Genomic DNA, 20,348 nt, shown 5'->3' with positions numbered 1-20,348 from the left:
CTCGCAGAAGGAATGTTTCCCCCCTTTCCTCTGCCCGCCATCTTTTGGAGGGGAAATCGGGGAGGACGCGGCGAGGAAGGTGCGCGGCACGTCCCGGGCCGCGCCGTGCGCTCCGGCGCCACTTTGCCCGCCCCGCTCGCCCGCCCCAGCTCTCGGCCGCCGCGGGGCTCGCGCTGGCGCCGTCGCCGCTCTCCGCGGCCGGGGCGGGGGGCGAGGCCAGACGCGGGCCCTGGAGCCGGCGCGGTGGCGTCGGGGCAGCTCCCTCCCAGAGTTAGGTGCCCGGCGCCGACTTTGAGCTCCGTCGCAGGGTCGTTGCAGCCGGGCCAGGAGGAGACGCAGTTCCCGTTTTGACATCGGCCCGAGAAGCGCTTAATCCGGGCGAGGGCGAGTCGGAGCGGGAGGAGCGCGGGTGCTTCCTCTCGTTCCCACTCAGGGTGGGCCCTGGGGTGACAGCGTGGTACAAGCCCGTCGGGGAAAAGCGCTCCCCCCAAACCTCGAATGTCTACATGTTCCTAGTGGGCTCCCCGTGAATAAAGCTGTGGGGTCTCAGGGGAGGCGGGTCCAATAGGGGGCAGGGCCGGGTGGAGGCCTTGCGCGGCCTCCTTTCCCTCAGGGCTGCTAGGGGGGTAGTTTTGGAAAGATAAAGGGGACGGAAAGGGGTCCGCTGGGAGACCCGCCATGCTTTACCTTGTGAGTCTCCCACCCCCGGGCCCGATCCCTGAGTGTCTGCGATCTTTCGTTTTGGCTGCAAGCTTTTCAGAAGTGCATAACTGGTGCACCCCCGTTTCCCATGGTAACGGGGCTATTGCCTGAAGAGTTCAGGTGGGTGTGTATCAGTGGGCAGGCTACCTGGCTGGAGGCCGCCGCCTCTTCAGGCCGCTGCCCCCCCAGCAAGGACGAGGAGCAAAGTTCTTTCTGTCCTGCTCTCTTGTAGGCATACTCCCTTGCCTTTTGCTTTAAAATGGGGCTTCTGTTCCCTGGTCGGTAGAGTGGCCCGGGGGAGAGCCTGAAACCTACGCAAAGTTGCCTGGTGTGGCATTCTTCTGAGGGGAGTACGTTGGGCTGTTGGGGGGTGGGTGGGTGCCAAGAAGAGGTCTGAACCCTCTGCAAGGGGACTCCGGAGATAGCCACTTCCCTGCCGCTTCCAGGCAGCCCAGAATGTGGGCCTGTCATTTGCAAATAAAGGTCTGTGTTTGCCCTTTTCTGTCTTGAGGCCTCGATGTGTGCTAGTGGTTACAGAGGAGGTACAGGGCGAGACTGGACAGGAGGCGACACCGTGGATTTGGGGAGTGGGGGGGGGCATTCCTCTCTGACCTTCCTGGTAACTTGGGGGCCCAGAGCCTCAGCCCGGGTTACTGGAAACCCACCTCTGAGCAGCTCCTCAGTGGCTTAGATCCAGTCCCAGCCCTGCCACAAGGGTGTCCAGGGATAAGGGATTGAAACACTTCCTGGGGGTGGACGTTCAGCACCGTCGTGATGTTTGTTTTGTGTGTGGAAAGTGGAGTCGTTGCTTTTCTTCGACAAGAGCTCACACTTGCAGAGCTCACGCGTGCTTGGGAAGTAAGCTGTGGGGTTTGTAAACAGTCTGCTCCCTCCCGCCTTTGACTCACGGGGAGGCCACAGGCAGAAAGTGAAAGTGGGGGGTGTGAAACAGCGAGCCACCCAGCTGCCTCCTTCCTGCGCCCTCTTCCTCCAGGTTGGCGAGTTGCCAGGCGCAGGAGCCCTGTGGCGGGCAAGCGGTGCAGTGCACGGCCACTTCCTGGTTCACGGTGGCAGAGCGTTCCCTTGGGAGTACTGGCCCGCAGCCCCCAGAGTGCTGTGGTTGGCACAAGACTAACAGGACGTCGCCTCGGTGCCTAGCCCCTGTGCCTGCCTGGCCTGTCCACCACTGGTGGGCCCTGTTCGTGGGAGACCAGCATTCTTCTGTGGGTCCATGGGGTAGCTGGGGTCAGGTGAGGATTGGGGCCCCCCAGACACAAAGCACACCCCCGCTTAAGCACCGCTGCAGCTGGAACTTGCCTAAGGCCACTGCTCAGGTGTCTTGGTTTTGGGGGGCAGTTCCAGCCATAGGCTCAGTAGTGTGGGTCGGCGCGTGGTCTGATCGTCAAGCTGAAACTGACAGGACTGCACGCTCCTTGTCTGGGCAGGCCTGCCCGCGTGTCTCGTGTCAGGAGGCAGGTGTGGAGCTGAAGAGTTCTTGCTTCGAAAAGAAACCTTAGTGAGTTGAGGCAGAAAGCAGTGCCGTTCTGGGAACTTGGCGGGAGGGTGGGGGCATGGGGGGGACTCCTGTGACTCAGGTCTGCTAGAGAGCCCTCCTTCCCATCCACCCCAGCTCTGCCCCCTTATTTCAACAGAAGAGATCAACAGGTGTTTGGGTCAGGGTACGGTCATGGCCCAGGTGCTCAGATGGGGACTGGAGCCTTGAACCTTTGTGGCATCCCCATGGTCACGAAGCCCTGGGGCGCCTGCACCCCTGCTCCAGGTACCTGCACTCCTGCCATCGGAGAAGCCTGAGGCTCTTAAAGGCAGAGAGTCACGTTTCAGGATCATTCACAAGTTGGTGGTTTGCGTTTGAAGCCTGGCTCCTCTCCATGCGTGTTTAGACGGAGATAACGGGAGCTCGCGTGCCGCCAGAGGGTTTTGGCTCTGATGTTGCAGTGCCGTGGGCTGTTCATTTCTTTTGCCAGCTTTTAACGGTTCTATGAGGGAATCGGTTCTCCATCTTCCTCCTCAGTACTTTTATAACCGGGTTAGAGCTAGCTGAAAGATGCGTTTTGGAGGAAGCCCCCCTTCATCCTTGCTGCGGGCCCTGAAAGTATTGGGAGAGTCGGTCCGGAGTCAGTGAGGTGTTTGGGAAAGCAGTTCTCCAGCTCTTTGGGAAATGTCACCCGGGCGCAGGTTTTTCGCATGTGATCGGAAGCTGGGCTTGGTAACTGGTGTGGCAGCATTTCCAGAAGTGATGTTCGGGAGGGTGCTGGCAGGGCAGCAGTAGGGACCCCCGTGTCACAGGCACGAATCCGTCATGAGGAGCCAGGGCTCGGGAATGCCTGTCCTGAGAACGTTGACTGGGCACTCGTGCTGCCAGCCCAGTGCCAGGAGCCTGGTGTCAAGAGCTGGGGCTGTGCTGGCTGTGGACTCAAGATAAGGCCTGCACCCCCTCTGGGCTGTCATCGTAGCTGCCTCCAGGCTGCCATGGCCAGGCCGGTTGTGGGTCGGGTGGGGAGACACAGATGATTGTGTGTGACTGTCACCTGGGATGATGGAAGCCCCCACGCAGGCTGGTCGAGAGGCAGAAAGGGTGACGGCGAGTGAAGCCTGCAGGAACTGCTTGGTAAATAAATACACCAGCACCGTGGGCTGTAGGAAACATCCCACGCTGATGGGTAGGCAGGTGGGTGCCCAGCCTCTGGGAGCCTGTGGGTGCGTGTTGTCAGGGGTGGGCAACAGGGTGGGGCTGCCTGATGCCTCTCCCTGTGCTGGGGCTTGTGCTGTTCCCTCTCCAGGGCTCCAGGCTCCAGACAGCCTTCGCTGTGGGCAGAAGTGAACGTGCACCTGTTCTGGAAAGGTGTGGACACTTGGGGAGCCGGCCTGTGTGGGGGGGGGTGAGGAGGGGGACTATGTCAGCTAACAAAGACCCTGCTTGACCGAGAGCTGGGCCGTCCTAGGTCCCTTGGGAAAGCTGGGCTCGCCTGCTGGCTGCCCACGGTGCTGTGGGTCCTGAGAGGACCCTGGATGGGGGTGGGGGCAGGACGTCTGCCCTTGACTGCAGGACGGGGCGGGGGCCCTGGGCCCCTGGCCCTGGTTCCCGCAGCCCTGCGTCTCGGCCTCCCAGCCCCGGGCCCCGGCTCTCGGCCTCATCTCCCATCTCGTAAGTGGGACGATAGGGTAAGAAGCTTCCTTCTGAGGCCGCTGCCAGGGGCCCGAGGATGGCGCCTGGCGGGGACAGCCGCTGCCTCGGGCAGGTGTGGCGCATGCTGCTCCAGGCTGCTCACGCACACCTGCGTGGGGGTGTGAATGGGAAGGCGTTCTGGTTGGAGGGCAGTTACAGGGGCGAGGGCTGGGCCTGGGTGCGAGCCTGCACCCCACCCCCGAGTAGGTGGGGGTGGGCGGATGCCTTGGGCGCCTGGTCTTCACCATGAGGATGGTGGCCCGACGCTCAGGAGGTTCCCGCCCCTGCCATCCTGGGCATGCAGAGGAGAGGCAGGGCTGTGCTGGGGGACATCGTGGCGTGGCGTGGGGTGAGGTCAGGGCCTGGCGGCGTGTGGCCCGACAGCCCAGGGTGGTGGTGGTTTGTAAAGTGGCACACGCTGAAGTCACGGGTTTGCTTCTCGTCAGGCCGTCCAGGAGGAGAGGGGCCCTGGAGCGTGTGCAGCTCCCTTCCTGTGACTGAACAGGTCAGCACCTGTGGGCGGCACCCAGCGCTAGGTCGCCCTGCTGAGCTTTGTTCTAGAAGGCGCCGGGGTCGGTGGAGCCGCAGGCACGCGGAGTCCTGGTGCTCGCAGGGCTGGGCCCCCACAAGCCAGACTGCCGGACGCAGAGAGGATGGTCGTCCTCTTCTCTTTCCAGGACAGAGATTGGGCGCTGGCCACCCCGTCCTCACTCACCTGACGACGTTCTCCTTTGGGCTCTGGGTCTCTTGCCTCTGTCCTGCCCGTGGAGGGGGTCATTCAGCGCCCCGGGTAGCCTGGCTTCAGGGAGGTGCTCTGCGGGGTGCATGTGGGGCTGCTGGGGCTCCCCAGAGGAGTGATGTGTCAGGGCCAGAGCTCAGCTTTCCCAAGAAATGGGGATGGAGAGGCTCTCCCCAAAACCTCTGGGGGCTTGATACCCCACAAGAGGCTCTACTGGTATAGTGTGTGTTTTTGGCTTTTCTTTGGGGGTGGGGGGCGAAAGGCAGGTGGGGGGGCAGAGCCTCGCAGAGGTGAGGGGTGCAGCTGTCCTGGCCCCTCATGGGTGAACAGTGAGCCCTGCTCAGCAGGGCTGGAGGCACCCCTGGAGCTGGTGTCTTGGGTCCTTGCAAGGCTGACATTCTGGCAGGACTGAAAGCCTTCCAAGGTGGGAGAACTAGGTGCCCAGGTCCTGTGGGTACAGAGCTAAGGGGACTTGGGGGGGGGGCGTGTCAGCAAGGGCACCATCGCTGCAGGTCCACTTGCGGGCCTGGCGCCTCAGGACAGTCCTCCAGACCTGTGGGCACCCGCACGTGATTGGACCTGAGCTTGCTGGGGTCGGGTCCCTTGCTGCTTGCTGTTGGAGAGGAGTCGCCATCTAGACCCCAGGCGAGCTCTGGGGCCCGGGTCAGGGCTGCCTCGCTGTGGGCAGAGGCCCCGTGGTGGCACTGCTTCCTGCCCGGGCAGCGTGTGCTCCATGGGAAGGCGGTGGGCCCCCGCCTGCCTGCCTGCCCTTCCCTGGGGCCTCTTGCAGGGCTGTCCTGGGGGCCCCTCCCCTGGCCCCACAGAAGGAGGCAGGTGGCCCCGTCTGTCACTGAAGCCGCTGGCCCTCGCGGATCCTGTTTCCCGAGGCCCCAGGCGGCTGCTGGTCAGCATGCCTGTGGAGGCTGGCCTGGCCGCCTCGGGGCGAGGAGCCCAGGCACCACCTTCGACTGACCCCCCTGCCGCCCTCAGCTCCCCGTCTGGAGGCTGCAGGGAGGCCGTGACGGGGGTCTGGTGTGGGGGGGTGGCCCCGTCCAGGGCCTGGCTCTGCCCCTTCACCTCTGAGCCTCCATTTGGAAAATGGAGCTCACGGGACCTCCACCACCCTGTGCCTGGACGGGGTTGGAGTAAAGCAGTGGGCGGCCCCGGGGGCCTGGAGCCCCCTCCTCGGTTGTCCGAGAGGCCCCGGAGCGGAGGCCGCTTTTGAGGGCCTTGCTAGTGGGCACCGGGCATCTGAGCCGGGCAGGAGGGGGGGCCAAGGCAAAAGTAGGTGCTGCGTCGCGCCCCTTGCCCGGACCCTCCTGCTGAGATGGGGCCTCACTGCCCAGCTTTCCTCCTGCCTGTGCCCAGCCCTCCTCACTGGCACTGCCCTCCATCCACCACGTCTCCTCCCTGGACGTGCCACAGGGTTCCCTCCCCTCTGAGATCCCCAAGCTCGGAGGCTACTGAGGCCCCCTGCCCCGCCTCTGCACCATCCTCCCCCCCTTCAGTGGTCCAGGCCCCTGCAGTGTGACAGCCTTGTCCCTTCCTGTCCCTCCCTGCTCTGGGCCGGGCCAGCCTGGAAGTGCCCTCTCAGTCTGGCCCCGGCCCACCTTCCCGGCTTCATCCTCTGCCCCGTGGCTGGAAGCGCTGGCGACCGAGCCTCTGTCTGTCCCTCCGTCTAACGCCTGAAGGCCAGCATCCGCCTGCCACCCCTTGGGGTCCGGCTGTCAGGGAACACCCAGCTCTCCCTGCAGTCGTGCCCGACGCTTGACATTGTGGCAGGAGGGCTGGTGCAGCTGCTGCCAAATTTTCTGGGTGTTTTTTTACTGGTGACTGGACAGAGGTCCCCACTTGCCCCCCACCCCACACCCACCCCCATTTGCCCAGGACCCTCATGCGCCCCTCTGGGCTGACCGAGCGAGCCTGCAGGGGACAGGATTTCTGTGCTGTCATTAGGATTCCAGTTCCCCTGGAGGGACGAAGTGTGGCAGGTGGAGGGGAGATGGTCACTGGGCCAGCCCCCCACCTCGCCACTTCACCGGTCCATTTGCCTGTGGGGGATGTGCCAGGTGTTCTGGGACGCCTCCCTGCAGGCTGGCCGCTCAGCCCCTCATGTAGTGCAGTGTGTGTGACCTGGAGCATGGGACGGCCGGTCCTTGCACCCTGCCCTCTCTTGTCAGCTGCCCACTTTGGGAACCTCCGTTTGATGCTCTGGTCCCTCAGGATCTCACCAGAACCCCAGATCTGGGGTTTTGCTTGGCGTTCGAGGGCTTTGTGGTTTGTCTGAGTTTCCGCCCTGGATGGTTTCGGATCCTCTTGTGTCAAAGGCAGATTGTCTTTGACTTTCACCCAGATTTGCATGTGCTGCCTGCCTCCCTGTCCTTGGTGGGGGCCCCGGGAAGTGGGTGAGGTTGTCTGGCCTCCGTTTGCCCCTCTGAGATACCGGCCTCCATCCCTGCCCTGCTGTGCCCAGCGCAGAGTGGGCACTCGGCCATCCCGTCCCCTCGGGAGTGCTACTTTCCCCCCAGGCCTCAGAGCTGCACCATAATGGGAGTCCGCCGGCCGTGACCGTGACCAGGGGGGGTGGCCGCATGAGGGGAGGGTTGTCTGTGCAGTAAACAGCTTTCTGGAGTGAAGTGGCTGTTGGCAGGCGTGTGGTGAGTGCCCTACAGGACAGCGGGGCGCAGGTTCTGAAACTGCTGTACCGCGGGGAGGCTCAAGTCCTGACTTGAACTGCTCCTGAGTTACGTGTACTGAAAACCTCCAGGCCCACGTTCTAGAAGGAGGGCTTTCAGCCCGCCCGGCGTGAAGCGGGCTGGGGGCTCCGCTGCCGGGGAGTCCAAGCTGCACGTTCTGCCCCTGCATGCTTATCCCCAGAAGACACCCCCGCATCCCCTTGGGGACAGGTGGGGGTGAAGGCAGATTTGCAGCATACAGACCTTACATGTCCTGTCTGAAGGTACTGGGGTCTCTTCGGACCCACACTTCCCCACCAGGCCTGGGTGGTTCTGCCTGAGCTCTCTGCACACACTGGGGGTCCTCTTCCCTGCTAGGCGAGTGGGGTGCGGAGAGCAAGGTCGTCGGGGGTGGGGGGGTGGGGTCCTGAGCACCCAAGGAAAACGGGTTCACCCTCTTCCTTTTGGTGGGTAGGAGCTTTCACATGCAGGTGGAGGTGGAGGTGGAGGGGCTCAGCGCCCTGTGCTCTGTCTCCTCCAGACCCCCACTCATTTTCAGCCCTCACCCCTGTTACCGAGGAGCAAATTCCAGCCATGTCTCGTTCTCGACTTACAGTATCTATCTCTAACAGGTCAGGGCTTGTGAAAGTTAGGGCGCAGCACCACTGTCACCCCCAAGGCCCTCACGTTGAGTCCAGAGGTTTCCAGACAGTCAGAGTTGAAGGATGCGCCCCTTGGTTCGCACTCCGCAGGCTGGAGTTCTAGCCAGTGGGCCCTGAGCCTGTGGGTGGGGAGCCGTGTCTGTCCCCGGGGCAGGTGGGAAGCCCCTGATGGGTGGTGGCCGAGCTGGGCGCTCTGAGCTTGACAGCTGAGACCCAGGCTCAAGGCGGTCAGCAGTGAGCAGCCGGTTCTGAGGCCTGGTGTGGCAGACCCAACGGGCGCGCCTCGCGGTCCTGTGTGCCCCTCTCGCCGAGGGTTACACTCAGACCTGGGGCTCTGGGGGGGCTGCTGCTGCTCCACGCCTGCCTCCAGGGCACCGCCTGCTGTCCTTGCTGGTGGGCGGCAGCTGGGCCATGTTGTTCCGTAGCCGCCTGTGCCCTCTTTCCCTGTGGTTGCCTGTAGTGCTGGGAGCCAGGTTGCGGAGGCACAGGGTTCCGGGCTTAAGTGCCTGAATCCCCACGCGAATAGACCCAGACCCAGGAAATAGCCCCAGAACAGAGGAGCCCCAGCTCTGTAGTCTGCAATAGGCGTGGTCATTCTGAGCTCGTGGGGTCCATGTCTCACCCTCCGCTAAGGTAAAGTGCTCATGGCCGACCACTCACGTGTTTCTTGGTGTTTTTTCCACTGTCTGCCCCTGCCAGGCCTCACCCAGAAGGGCAGCCACTGAGGTTTGGGCCGGAGTGTGGCATGAGCGCCCCCCGGGGCAAGGCGTGCAGGTGGGGCCTGGCTGGTGGTGTCAGCCCTGCCCCTGGCCACGTCACAGAGAAGCTGTTCCTGAGAATGCTGGGGCACTGGTAGGCACCCCGGCCGCCTGGGAGACCACAGCCACGCTGATGGATGGGCAGGCACCTTGGGTGTCCACAAGTCCACGGGCATTCCGGAGGACGGGCAGGCACCCCTGGGAGCCGGTGTGGGGGGATTCCACGGTGGTGCCTCCTTTTTGGTGTGTGAAACTTCCACGTCCCCTTGCACCCTTGCCCGTTACTGATTTTCAGTTCAGGGCTGAACCCTGTAGGAGGGTCAGCTAGTGGTCTGAGTTCTAGTTTCTTTCTGGAAGCAGCACTTGCCTCCTGGTCTCAGAATGTGGCCATGACCCCCGCCCAGACTAGGGGACAGGACAGCTGCTCTGGGTGTTGCCACTGGCCCAGGGGCCTGTGGGCGGCCCACCATTGCTTTGTGTCGCTCATCTGTGCTTTGCCCTGACACGTGGGCTCTGCTGGGATGTCTCGGGCAGCCTGGGTGATGCGGGTGTGGCCAGCTGGCCCCCAGGGGCTGGCAGCTCTGTTGAGTCTGAGCCCAGACTTGGGGGCGTTGTGGCCCTGAGATTTCCCCCTTTAGGGAACACGCTGGGCTGCTGGGTCTGCCCCCAGGCTCCAGGGCAGCGTCCCCAGACCTCGGAGCAGGAGACACACAAGCTCCGAGACACTTAACTGTGGACCGACGGCGACCATGGGAGCCCCTCACCCTGTGCCCAACTGTGGTTGGTTGGTTGGTGTTTGAGCATTTTTTCAAAATAGAAATTCCTTTACACTTTTTTCTTTTTGCAAAAGTAACATTCTAAAAAAAAAAAAAAAAGTACCCATTCCAAACGGAAGAAGAAAGAGAGAAGGCAGCCCCTTGGGACCCGGTGTGCACTGAGGCCAGGACTTGGGGTGGGGTCCGGAGGCCCCATGTTCCTGCCCCCCGGGGGACTTCTTCAGTCGGCCTGGCTCTCCTTACTCCTGTCCGCATCGGCGACGTTGCTGTCTGCTCGGGAGAAGTGTCCGCGGGAAGGCCAGGCCAGGCTGTCACCGAGGCGCTGCTGCGCGCTGGGCTTGCGTCCACCTTTGCTTTGTGGAGAGGCGCCCTTGGGTCTGGGCCCCTTTGGAAGCGGTGATGCTGTGTGTGCTTCAGCAGGGAGCGACGTGATCGCCTTGCTCTGCCTACCGCCCCGGAGGGGACAGCCCAGGGTGGCCTGTAGTTTTACGGCCAGGGAACCCTTACTTTGTCCTCCCTCCCTGGGGCGGCTCATGGGGGTGGTTTCCTGTTGCGGGGTTCTGTCCGAGCTCCCTAGTTGTCCCCTTGCTTGTCTCCCAGCCAGCATGGCCATTCCAGGGAGGTAGGTCCTGGTACCTGGGATGGAAGGGGCTTGTGGGGGGTCCCGAAACACTTATGCTCTGGCAGCCCTTTCTCCCTGCTGAACTGTGCTGGCTGGTGCTGGGGACGAGGGACAAACCGGGAGGGAAGGGTCGGAGGCAGGAGAGCCACTCTGCCTGCTTCTACGTGGCGGAGGGTTGTGTACCGCCGCCTGAGAGGGGACACGTATTTGCAGGGGTCTGAGTGTGGGAGTTGCCCCCACCCATTTCAGTAGCGCTCCCATCACCATGTGCAGTTCCCGTGGACTGTGGGGGTACTGGGCACTTTTTGCACATGTCCCCTGTAAGCCTCACAGACCCTGCCGGGCGGGGTCAGCGGTGTTTGCACCCCTCAAAGTAGGGCTGGAGGCAGGTTGCACTTCTGGCTGTGGTGGAGGGACTCCCTGTGGCCTGTAGTGACCACCGGCACTCAGCGAGCATATGCTGGGGCCAGGCACCGAGCTCAGAGCTCTAAGTATGTCTGTTGGGTCCCCTGGCAGTGCCAAGCGGGCTCCTGGGCTGGGCTGGTGTGCGGCAAAACCCAGGAGGCCCGTCGGTCCACCTGGCTCAGGCTCGGGGCTTCTGCTGGGCCTGGGGGCTGCAGCCCTGCGCCTGGGTGCTTACCCCACAGTGGTGACACTTTCTGTGTTTGTGGCTGGAGCTGGCTTCCCTGCTCAGCGCAGGTGTGAAGCGGTGGTCGGAAGAGGGAGGGAGGCCGAGGCCCAGGCCAAACGTCCCTGCAGTGAGCTGTGCCCATCAGGCCTCGTGCCTGGAGGAGCCTTCACTTTGGCCAGTAGCCTTGGGCTCTCCTGTGGGCCTCGCGTCCCTACAGGTCATTTTCAGCCCCTGGCTGTATGCTGGCTCCCTGGGTCACCCAGCAGCAGCACTAGGTGCTGGGCACCCACCCACCTGACACCTGGGGGCTGACAGTGCCCCGGGAGGTGGCAGGAACACAGCACATCCCTCTGCTGGCGCTTCCAGGGTCCCTGGTGCGGGGAGCCGCCACAGCGGTCAGAGCAGGGCTGCGCGGTGCTCAGCGCTTGTCCTGCGCCTGCCCCAGCACGCTCTGTGTTCTCAAAGAGCCCCGTGGGGACCCTGGGGACCGGATCCAGTGGCTGACGAGGGGCAGAGCTGGGATAGGGACCAGGAGGGTGGCCCCAGCATCTTCCCCGTAGCCCTGAGTTACCTGGGGTCCAGGAAGAGGGGTCCAGGGGGTTCCAGAAGGCCCTGGCAGGTGGTGGTGTTGGAGCAGAAAGGCCTGGAGGTGGCGAGGGTGCGAGCCTGTTTCTCCAGCAAGGGCTGGCGTGGGCCGGTACGGCTGCAGCCAGGACGGGGAGACGGCTCGGTGGTCACACTGGGCCCTGCAGGCCGGAGTGGGGAAGGTGCTTTGATGCTGAACGCTGGAGCCCTGGAGCGTCTTGAGTGGGTGAGTGACTCGATTTGACCTGCGTTGGTTTGAGCAGGACTCGCTGCCGTGGAGGGAGGGCAGACCCCGGGGGCTTCATGGAGATTCAGGGCAGGTCACTGTGGGGCTGGGCGGGAGGCCGCCAGCCTCCGGCCGTTTGGATTTGCCGACTGCTGGGGTGGGCGTGGGGCTGTGAGGCATTGAGAATGGGCTTGTGCTGGGCTCCGTGGCTTTGTCTGGTGGTGAAGACGCAGCGTGTTCTCCATTACGCCAGCTGACCCGGGCCCGGCCACCCTCCCCACCGAGCCACCGGCATGGGGCTGTGGCCATGGTGCTGACCAGGTCACTGCCCCAGGTTAGCGAGATTGAGGAGCGTGAGGCACCAGCTCATCCTGGGAGGGCGTGGAGGAGGCAAGGAGGCGGGCTCCCCAGATGATAGGCGGGGAGCCCAGTACATGTTGAGGGGCTGCTGCTCCGGCGAGCGGGCAGAAGGGCAGCTGTGCTTGGTGGGCGAGATGGGCCTGATGGCTCTTTCAAAGCCCTTTTCACTCTGGGTTGCAGTGCGGAGACAGTAGGATTCTGGTCAGTGTTTCGTAACCAGCTCTCTGGGGGGAAGCCATGCTTGTAGCATGTGCCAGGAACCATGGCGTAAACATGTCACCGCAGCAGATTGCCAGCCACCGACAGCATGCTAACCGGCTCGAGAAATTCTCCAAGTTTTACCGACCTGCAGTTGCAAGTAGCAGAGTGGCTGGTTCAGCGGCCTGTAGACGCACTGCTCTGTCCTCCCCAAAGGCCGTCTGGTCCCTCAGGCGATGAGTGCTGCTGCCCTCCCCGACCCGTCTGAATACTGTAACAAGTACGAATAAAAAGCTAAAGTATAGCGGAGCACACAGATGCTGCTGGCGGTCAGGTTCCATGTGCAGCCTCCAGCCTGTGTCCCACAGGCGACAGTGGGGCGGCTGGCTTGTTCCTGACAGATGTTGGGTTGGCCTGTGCGTTCCTTCACTGCTCAGTGTCCCTTGGAGAGCATTCCCAAGAGCCTGGGAGGCGGTGGGACCGGGGTGAGGTCTGCAGCAGCCCCCCCTCCCCCCACTTACCGAGCTTGCAGGGTCAGGTCCGCCCCGTCCCACCCTCCTGATTGGCCGAGGGCTGGCCGTGTCACAGCCTGAACACCATCACAAACCCAGAACCGGTTCTCGTGGCTACTGTGGAACCTCGCTCCCTCGCTTGCTGGGCCGGCGGCCTCGCTCCAGAGGGGCTCTGCTCCATATCCTCCTGTGGTTCTGCGAATGTTCTGTCTGCCTGGCTGGGCCCTGTGGGGTCGATGTAGCTCTCAGCGTGTGACTTATTCCCTAAAAAGTTGCCACGGCCAAGAACAGTGTGGACTCAGCCCCAGCAGGCCAGCCGAGGCGGGGTCCTTGCCCCTCCCACCCCAGGTTGCAGACACCTTCCCATCCTTGCGTTTCCCCAGCTGCCCAGGTGGCACGTGCTCATGTGATCTCCCGTCACCCGTGTCGCTTTGTCCCCCTACTTGTGAGTGATTCTGGGCTGGTGGGGAGTGGCTTGACCAAGACGAGTAGCTTCGCCGTGACAGCACGGGTGTGCCGGGGAAGCCTGCCCAGGCTGGGCGAGGTGTCAGGGCCCTGGGTGACCGTCCTTTCTCTGCTGTCCCTCCTTCCCTGTAGGTGCTGCCTGGTCGGGCCTGGAAATGGGATGTCACGACTCTGGGGGGAGCACAGAGGAAGCGAGGGCCTCCCCGAGCCGCTGCTGTGACGGCCAGTGAGCGAGCCACCGGAGGATGTCCACCACGACGACGGTCACCCCCACGGGGATCCCGGTGGCCCCGGGCCCCGTGAACCCGCCCCCGCCAGAGGTCTCTAATCCCTCCAAGCCCGGCCGCAAGACCAACCAGCTGCAGTACATGCAGAATGTGGTGGTGAAGACGCTCTGGAAACACCAGTTCGCCTGGCCCTTCTACCAGCCCGTGGACGCCATCAAGCTGAACCTGCCCGTGAGTCCCCACCCCCCCGCCCCTCTGTTGCTCAGACTCGTGGAAGGGCTGCCCATGTGGCCTTGGCAGAGGTGGTGCCTGAGATGTGGCTGGTGCTGGTAAGCCAGGCACAGCCCGGACTCGGCGGAGGGTGGGGGGGACAGCCCAGGGCCCACGGTGACCAAGGAGCAAGAGAGGCTTCTTAGGGATGTTGGAGAATGGAGGGTGACTGCCTCCATGTGCCCGGAGTGGGGGAGAACCCGTGCCTCACGATGGAAAAAGGGGACGCGGGCTGGCAGTGATGGGGCCCAGGAGCAAAGGCTCGTCCGTGTCAGCACTCTGGCCCCTGCGCTCGACTCGAAGCCAGGTGCTCGGAGTGGGCCGGGGCCCGCTTTCCTGGGGATGCCGCCCCAGCTGACTTGACGGCCAGTGACTTTTTTCTTTGGACCCAAATAGAGAACCCTGACTGTAGCAAAGCAACCCCCTAGGCTGGCACCTGGTAGCCTGGGTCCGGGGCTCAGCTCAGCCCCATCCCCTGCGGGGCCGTGAGCGAGGTTTGGAATCTGGGTGGGAGCTGGGCCCCAACTATCTCCAGAGCATAGACCAGCCCCAGTGCCGCAGCTCTGTGTGTCTCTAAGAACCTCCTAGATGCAGAGCCCTTGCCAGGCGAGAGGTTTGGCGGGGCCAAGTGCTCGCCCCAGACTGCTCGCCCACCTGCCCTCAGGTGACTAGAAACTGCCGTGTACCCAGCTCAGCCGAGAAGACCACTCCCTCTGTGTGCAGTCACGACACTTGGGAAGTATGAAGTAATTACACTGAATCGTCAGTAATGGCTGTGAAAATCTCTTTCCTAGGATTATCATAAAATTATAAAAAACCCTATGGATATGGGAACGATTAAGAAGAGACTAGAAAATAATTATTATTGGAGTGCAAGTGAATGTATGCAGGACTTCAACACCATGTTTACAAATTGTTATATTTATAACAAGGTAAGAAGACGCATGTGGCGTGGACCCAAAACGCCCCTGTGAGCTGTCCATCGGCCCAGGGGAGACCCAGGGTGACACGGTGCTCTGGGGTTGGCCAGGGCACTTTGTGGCAGCTCTTGGACGGGCTCAGCGTGTCACGCTGTCACGCCGCACGCCTCTCTGGCCCTGATCCCACATGCAGTTTCCATGCACTGGCTGTCTCAGAGCCATTGGCTTACGCGGGCCACATCCCACTCGGGAGTGAGAGCTCAAGGGAGGTGACACAGACCAAATGCTTTACAACGCCCGTACCCTTGGACTTACAAATTCTCCCTCTAGAACAGCGGTTCTCAACCTGGGTCGCGACCCCTTTGGGGGTCGAACGACCCTTTCACAGGGGTCACCTAAGACCATCGGAAAACAAGAAGATATTTACATGACGATTCATAACAGTAGCAACATTACAGTTATAGAGTAGCAACGAAAATCATTTTGTGGTTGGGGGTCACCACAACATGAGGAACTGTATTAAGGGGTCGCGGCATTAGGAAGATTGAGAACCGCTGCTCTAGAAATATGGACGGGGTCAGTGCCGGCTTAGGTATGTGGGTAGTGACCCACCCACACACGCGGCTGTCGGAGATCGGCCGAACTTGTTGTGGCGTCCACACCCAGCCGCCCCGAGTGATGCAAGACACGTCATGACAAGGGGAAATGTCTGCAGGAGAGCAGACTAGGGGAGTTCCCTGTGGCCCCAGCTGAGGGGTTTTAATAGTGACGTAAAGGTGAACCGAGTGTTGAGCTGCAGGCTCTTTCTCCGTGTGACGATGGGTGAAGGGTGGTTTTTAGTCTTTGTGATTTTCTGAATTCTTCCAAGAGTTTTCATGTTAAAGTGGATTCCTTCTGCCTCCCTCCTGCCCCATTAAATCTCTTAACAAATTTTTAACTAGATGTTTTCTTGAGCTACAACCAGCGATGTCTTTTGCAAGCGCATGGCCCCTTCCCCAGCATGTAACCTCAGCTCTCCCCGTGTCTTCAGCCCACAGATGACATAGTGCTAATGGCCCAAGCCTTAGAGAAAATTTTTCTGCAGAAAGTGGCCCAGATGCCCCAGGAGGAAGTTGAATTATTACCCCCTGCTCCGAAGGGCAAAGGCCGGAAACCGGCTACAGGAGCCCAGAGTGCAGGTAAAGGGGTGGACGGGGGGATGGGCGTGGCTGCTCTGTCCTGAGGCCGCGGGCAGAGGTCTCGTCTGTGGGTCCGGCGACCACTCTGAGCTCTGTCCCTGTCGGTGAAGTCGGGGCAGTGATGAGATGGCCAGGAGCCAGGGCTCAGGCGCATAGCCCATGTACCCTCTGAGACATGGTGGCCCTCGGCTGTGGTATTGTGTCCCTGTGCTGCTGCTCCTGGCCCGGGCTCTGAGGCCACCTCTTCCGGAAGCCTGGACAGAAGTCACAGCTCTCGCTTTGTCCCCTCCTAGGACTTTGCTTCTTTAGCATGTGTTGTACTCTGTGACAGGAGAGGCGCTGTGTCACCTGTCAGGGAGTGTGGTGGGGCTTAGGTGCTGGGGCCCCTGGGGCCTTAGCTGGTCCCAGAACCTGGAAGAGAGGTGTGTCCTGATGGGGAGGCTGACCGGGTGCCGGGGCCTCGAGGGGGTCGCCAGTGCCCGCTGGCCTTCCCGCTTTGCAGATGGGCTCTGGGGGTGGTTAAGGAGGGTCACTCAGCTGGTTCCTGGTGGACTCTGAGTTAACTCCCGGTTTCTCGGTGCAGCCTGGCTCTTAGCTCCTAGGCCGTGTGGCTTGTCCTGGCTCCCTCCCTCCTTTAGACTTGGGTCCTGGCCCCAGGGGAGCACCCTGGAGGCAGGCTCTGTGGAGGCAGCCTAGATGCAGAGCCAGCCGTCTCAGGAAGAGGGGCTCCACCGGCTCTGGTGTGCTTTGGCTAGAGGGGACAGGCCAGGATGCTTCCGGAAGTATTGCCGTGATCCTGTCTGGCTGAGAGCGCCTGGTATGTTCAACCTCCTTTCCTTGTTTTCAAGGTACGCAGCAAGTGGCGGCTGTGTCCTCTGTCTCCCCAGCGACCCCCTTTCAGAACGTCCCCCCGACTGTCTCCCAGACGCCCGTCATTGCTGCCACCCCTGTGCCAACTATCACTGCAAACGTCACATCAGTCCCTGTCCCCCCGGCTGCTGCCCCACCTCCTCCTGCGACACCCATCATCCCCGTGGTCCCTCCCACGCCGCCCGTCGTCAAGGTGAGCGTCCCTGGGGCGCGAGGTCGGCCTGAGGTCTGAGCACTGGTCAAGGTTCCTGGATTCAGGCAGGCGTGGGGTGGGGCCAGAGGGAGCTCTGCTGCCTTTCCCTGGGCACCCACCAAGCGGGCATTTGGTGCATGTGACTGGAGTGGTTCCCACCGTGCCGGTAAGGTCTGGCCACTGTTCCTGAGTGATGCAGACGAGGTGACCGAGGCTCAGGCAGCTGCAGGTCACACAGCTGGTGAGGGCAGGCTTCACTTGAACCCCAGCTTCTCTGGCCCTGAAGCCCTGGCCTTGGTAATGCGTGCGTCCAGGTGGGGAAGGTGCAGAGAAGTAGGTGGGAGGGGTCCCGGCCCTCCCTGCCTACACTCGGATAGCTGGAGGTTAGCGTGGGGAGGCCGGTGGCCTGGCTGCGTCCTGAGGCCCTGACCCCGTCGGTCACCTCCACCTGCAGCTTGCATCGCTGTTAGCGTGAGCACCAGCGCATTCGTCTCCCCGCTTGCCTGGGAGCTTTTCATGGCAGGGACTGTCCTGGCCGCCTGGGCTCGGAGTGGGGGCTCCCTGCCAGATCTGGGCTGGCGAGGACTGCCGAGCCTCCTGCTCTGCTCTGAGCGGGCACTGATGTGTACCATCTTCTCCGATTTGACCCTCACAGCGACCCTCTGGGGCAGGCAGTATTCCCCCATCTTACAGATGAGGAAGCAGGCGCTCAGAGGGGTTAAATGGCTCCCCGAAGGTAAAACGCCACCTCTGTTGCTTTCCCCTCCCCCGTGGCCTTCACTGCCTGCACTTCTGGGCGGCGCCTGGCCAGGCTGCCCCCACACAGCGCCTGGCCATTTTTGGAGCATGTCCTGTTTACCATAGCCAGATGAGCCCACCCCTCCACCCCCCCGCCAGGCCTCTGTGGCACGCGCTTGGCATCTCATTGGTGCCCATTAAGTGTTTGTGGATAGCCAGCTCGTGCCCCTGCCAGCCTGGGGGTGGCGGCTTGGCTGGGGCAGCGACCGTGGTGGCACTCTAGACAGCAGAACCCTATGAGGCCGTCGGCCCAGATGCTTGTGGCTCCGAGGGGCTTCTCTGCCTGCCTGAGCTGAGATGCGGGGAACCGGCTGAGCTTGTCTCGGGGACACACTGAGCCCTGGCTGCGGGACAGGGCTGACATGCCATGGGCCCCAGGGCCAGGCATCGTGCCTGGAGGGACCCACAGGCCTGGGATGCCCAGGCATTAAACATGCTCTCACTGGACACATCCCGTGTGAGTGTCTGCCCTGGACACACCCCCTCATCATTTCGACGTTTCCTCCCTTTAAGGAGAGCTCTAGCTGGTTCCCACTGCCTTCTGGGTAAAGTCCAGACCCGCCCACTCACTCTGCCCCCTGGAGTCCGTGGTCCCAAACCTGCTGCTGCTGCTGCGTCCCCACCGCATGCTCGCCCCGCCTCTTCCCTCGTCCTGCTCCACGATGATCATCCTCGAGTGCCAGCTGTGAGGCCTTTGGGACTTTCCCGCTGGCCTTTACAAGCAGGGGATTCCTGCCTCTGCTGTCCCTGAGCCCGAGTCCCGCTTGGTGCCGATCCCAGTCATGGTGCCACCTCAGTTGTGCTTGTCTCTGGAGTCCTCCTGCGCCCGGCCTCGGGTGCTGGTTAGGTGCAGGTGAATTGCATGCTGCACCTTACACTGCTCAGGGGTGTCACGAGCCAGCCCATTGGGCCCACGGAGCCCTGGGGGCAAAGGGAGAGAGCCCTCAGAGGGTGGCTCGCGGTAGGTTCCAAGTCCAGCCTCACCACCACCAGCTGTGTGACCGTAGGCCGGGACGTGGCCCCTCTGAGCCTCTGTGTCCTCCGTACCGCGGGGGCAGCTGGGGGCTGGCGCGGCCGTGCACGGCATCGCTTCGCTCGGAGCCTGGCGGGGAGTCAGCACTCCAGAGGCGCAGTGGTGACCAGTCACTTTGTTGCGGCTGGGCTGTGTTCCCGGCGCTCACTGGTGGTTTCGCTGTCACAGAAAAAGGGCGTGAAGCGGAAAGCAGACACGACGACGCCCACGACGTCCGCCATCACCGCGAGCCGCAGCGAGTCGCCCCCGCCCCTGTCGGACCCCAAGCAGGCCAAGGTGGTAGCGCGGCGGGAGAGCGGCGGCCGCCCCATCAAACCACCTAAGAAGGACCTGGAGGACGGCGAGGTGCCCCAGCACGCGGGCAAGAAGGGCAAGCTGTCGGAGCACCTGCGGCACTGCGAGAGCATCCTCAAGGAGATGCTGTCCAAGAAGCACGCGGCCTACGCTTGGCCCTTCTACAAGCCCGTGGACGCCGAGGCCCTGGAACTGCACGACTACCACGACATCATCAAGCACCCGATGGACCTCAGCACCGTCAAGGTACTTCCCTGGCCAGGCCGCCGGCTCTGCTGCCGTCCTGAGAGTCAGCCATGGCCTGAGGTCTGTGCCGGCTGCAGGTGACTCAGAGTGGGGCTGGGGCAGTACGCGGCCCCCTTGGCCTGCTGCCCAACCTGAGCAGGGAGGAAGGTGTGTTCTGCTCATGGGCTCTGAACCTGTCACCTCATCCCTTAAAACCAGCTTCATCTCTTTCCTGTCTCCCATCCCGGAGCGTTTGCAGGTTTCTGTAACGTTAGGCAAGGAGGCCCTTTCAGGTGGCCCCTCCCCTCCCCAGACAGAGAGCGTCCACCTCCCACGTCCCGTACTGGTGTCTTCCTGTGCCAGGGGGCTCTGCCCTGGGCTTGTGCGTAGGTTTTGCTCCAGGTCAGAGCAAGGCTTGTGCCAGGTGTGACGGAGGAAGCGTTTGGTGCAGACCCGGGCTGGGGTTACCTCGCAGGGGGTCTTCCCTGAGCGCACATCGGAGTTTCTGAGCCCATGTCCGGCTTGGGCCCCAGCACACCTGCCCTCCCTCAGGGAGAGCTCTGAGCCAGGCTGGCTTTGGTGTCTGACGTCCTGAGGAACGCCCCTGGCAGGTGGCCGTATGTCACCCACCTCCTCTGTGAGCGGCCCTCGTGGCCCTGGAAAGCCCTTCCCCAAAAAGCGGTGGTTGTTTCTTTCCATCCATGGTGCCTGGGCCTTGAACGGCTGGTCTCAGTCATTCTGCCTCGTTCCCCTATGACGTGGGCCTGGGCAGAGTCTCATTGCGGCCTTCCCCCGGCGGTGGTGGCTGTCCAGGGCGGTGGTGCTGGCCCCAGTCGGGCAGGCCTGGGTGGGCCTTAGCTCCACCACAGTCCGGCTGGGCGACAGGCAGCTTCCGCACCCTCTCTGAGCCTCTTTCCAGCCTGCGAGGGCAGAGCGCCTGCTTCCTTGGACACGGCCAGGGTCAGCGCTGCGGTGGCCCTGCCCCTAATGAGAGCTCAGTGACAGTGGTGACCTTTGTTCTAGCACTTTTTCACCTGTGTGAGAAAAATGCGCGTAGAAAATTCAGGCAAAGCAGAGGCAGGTGGACCTCATGCCCTCTGCCGTCCCTCCTCCCAGTGACACTTCTGGGAGTGGCTTGGCTCCATCTTTCTGGGTTAGCCCCTGGCTCCGGCTGGCTCTTTCTAGGCAGGTTTTGACTGTGGGGGCAGCTGGAACATGGGCTCCCGGGCACACTGCCTCTGA

General features: G+C 62.5%; 1 protein-coding gene across 4 annotated transcripts in view; it reads left to right on the top strand.

The window, feature by feature from the left end:
• The first annotated feature begins 66 nt into the window (after positions 1–66).
• Positions 67–20,348, top strand: part of BRD3 (bromodomain containing 3) — a 32,893-nt gene continuing 12,611 nt past the window's right edge. The window contains exons 1-6 of one of the 4 annotated variants that reach the window (XM_019639665.1): positions 67–79; positions 13,231–13,556; positions 14,390–14,527; positions 15,546–15,693; positions 16,542–16,756; positions 18,756–19,127. In XM_019639665.1, coding sequence (XP_019495210.1) covers positions 13,344–13,556; positions 14,390–14,527; positions 15,546–15,693; positions 16,542–16,756; positions 18,756–19,127 — 1,086 coding nt within the window. In that variant the 5' untranslated portion in view covers positions 67–79; positions 13,231–13,343. Of the gene's footprint in view, positions 80–9,607; positions 11,564–11,623; positions 12,402–13,230; positions 13,557–14,389; positions 14,528–15,545; positions 15,694–16,541; positions 16,757–18,755; positions 19,128–20,348 lie in introns of those variants that run through there. The other 3 variants (XM_019639673.1, XM_019639647.1, XM_019639658.1) reach the window with 3 other exon arrangements.

This window comes from Hipposideros armiger, unplaced genomic scaffold (genome assembly GCF_001890085.2).
Source record: "Hipposideros armiger isolate ML-2016 unplaced genomic scaffold, ASM189008v1 scaffold_3, whole genome shotgun sequence".
Classification (NCBI taxonomy): Eukaryota; Metazoa; Chordata; class Mammalia; order Chiroptera; family Hipposideridae; genus Hipposideros; species Hipposideros armiger.
Note: the sequence above shows the minus strand (reverse complement) of the source record. Positions and strands in the feature narration are given on the sequence as shown.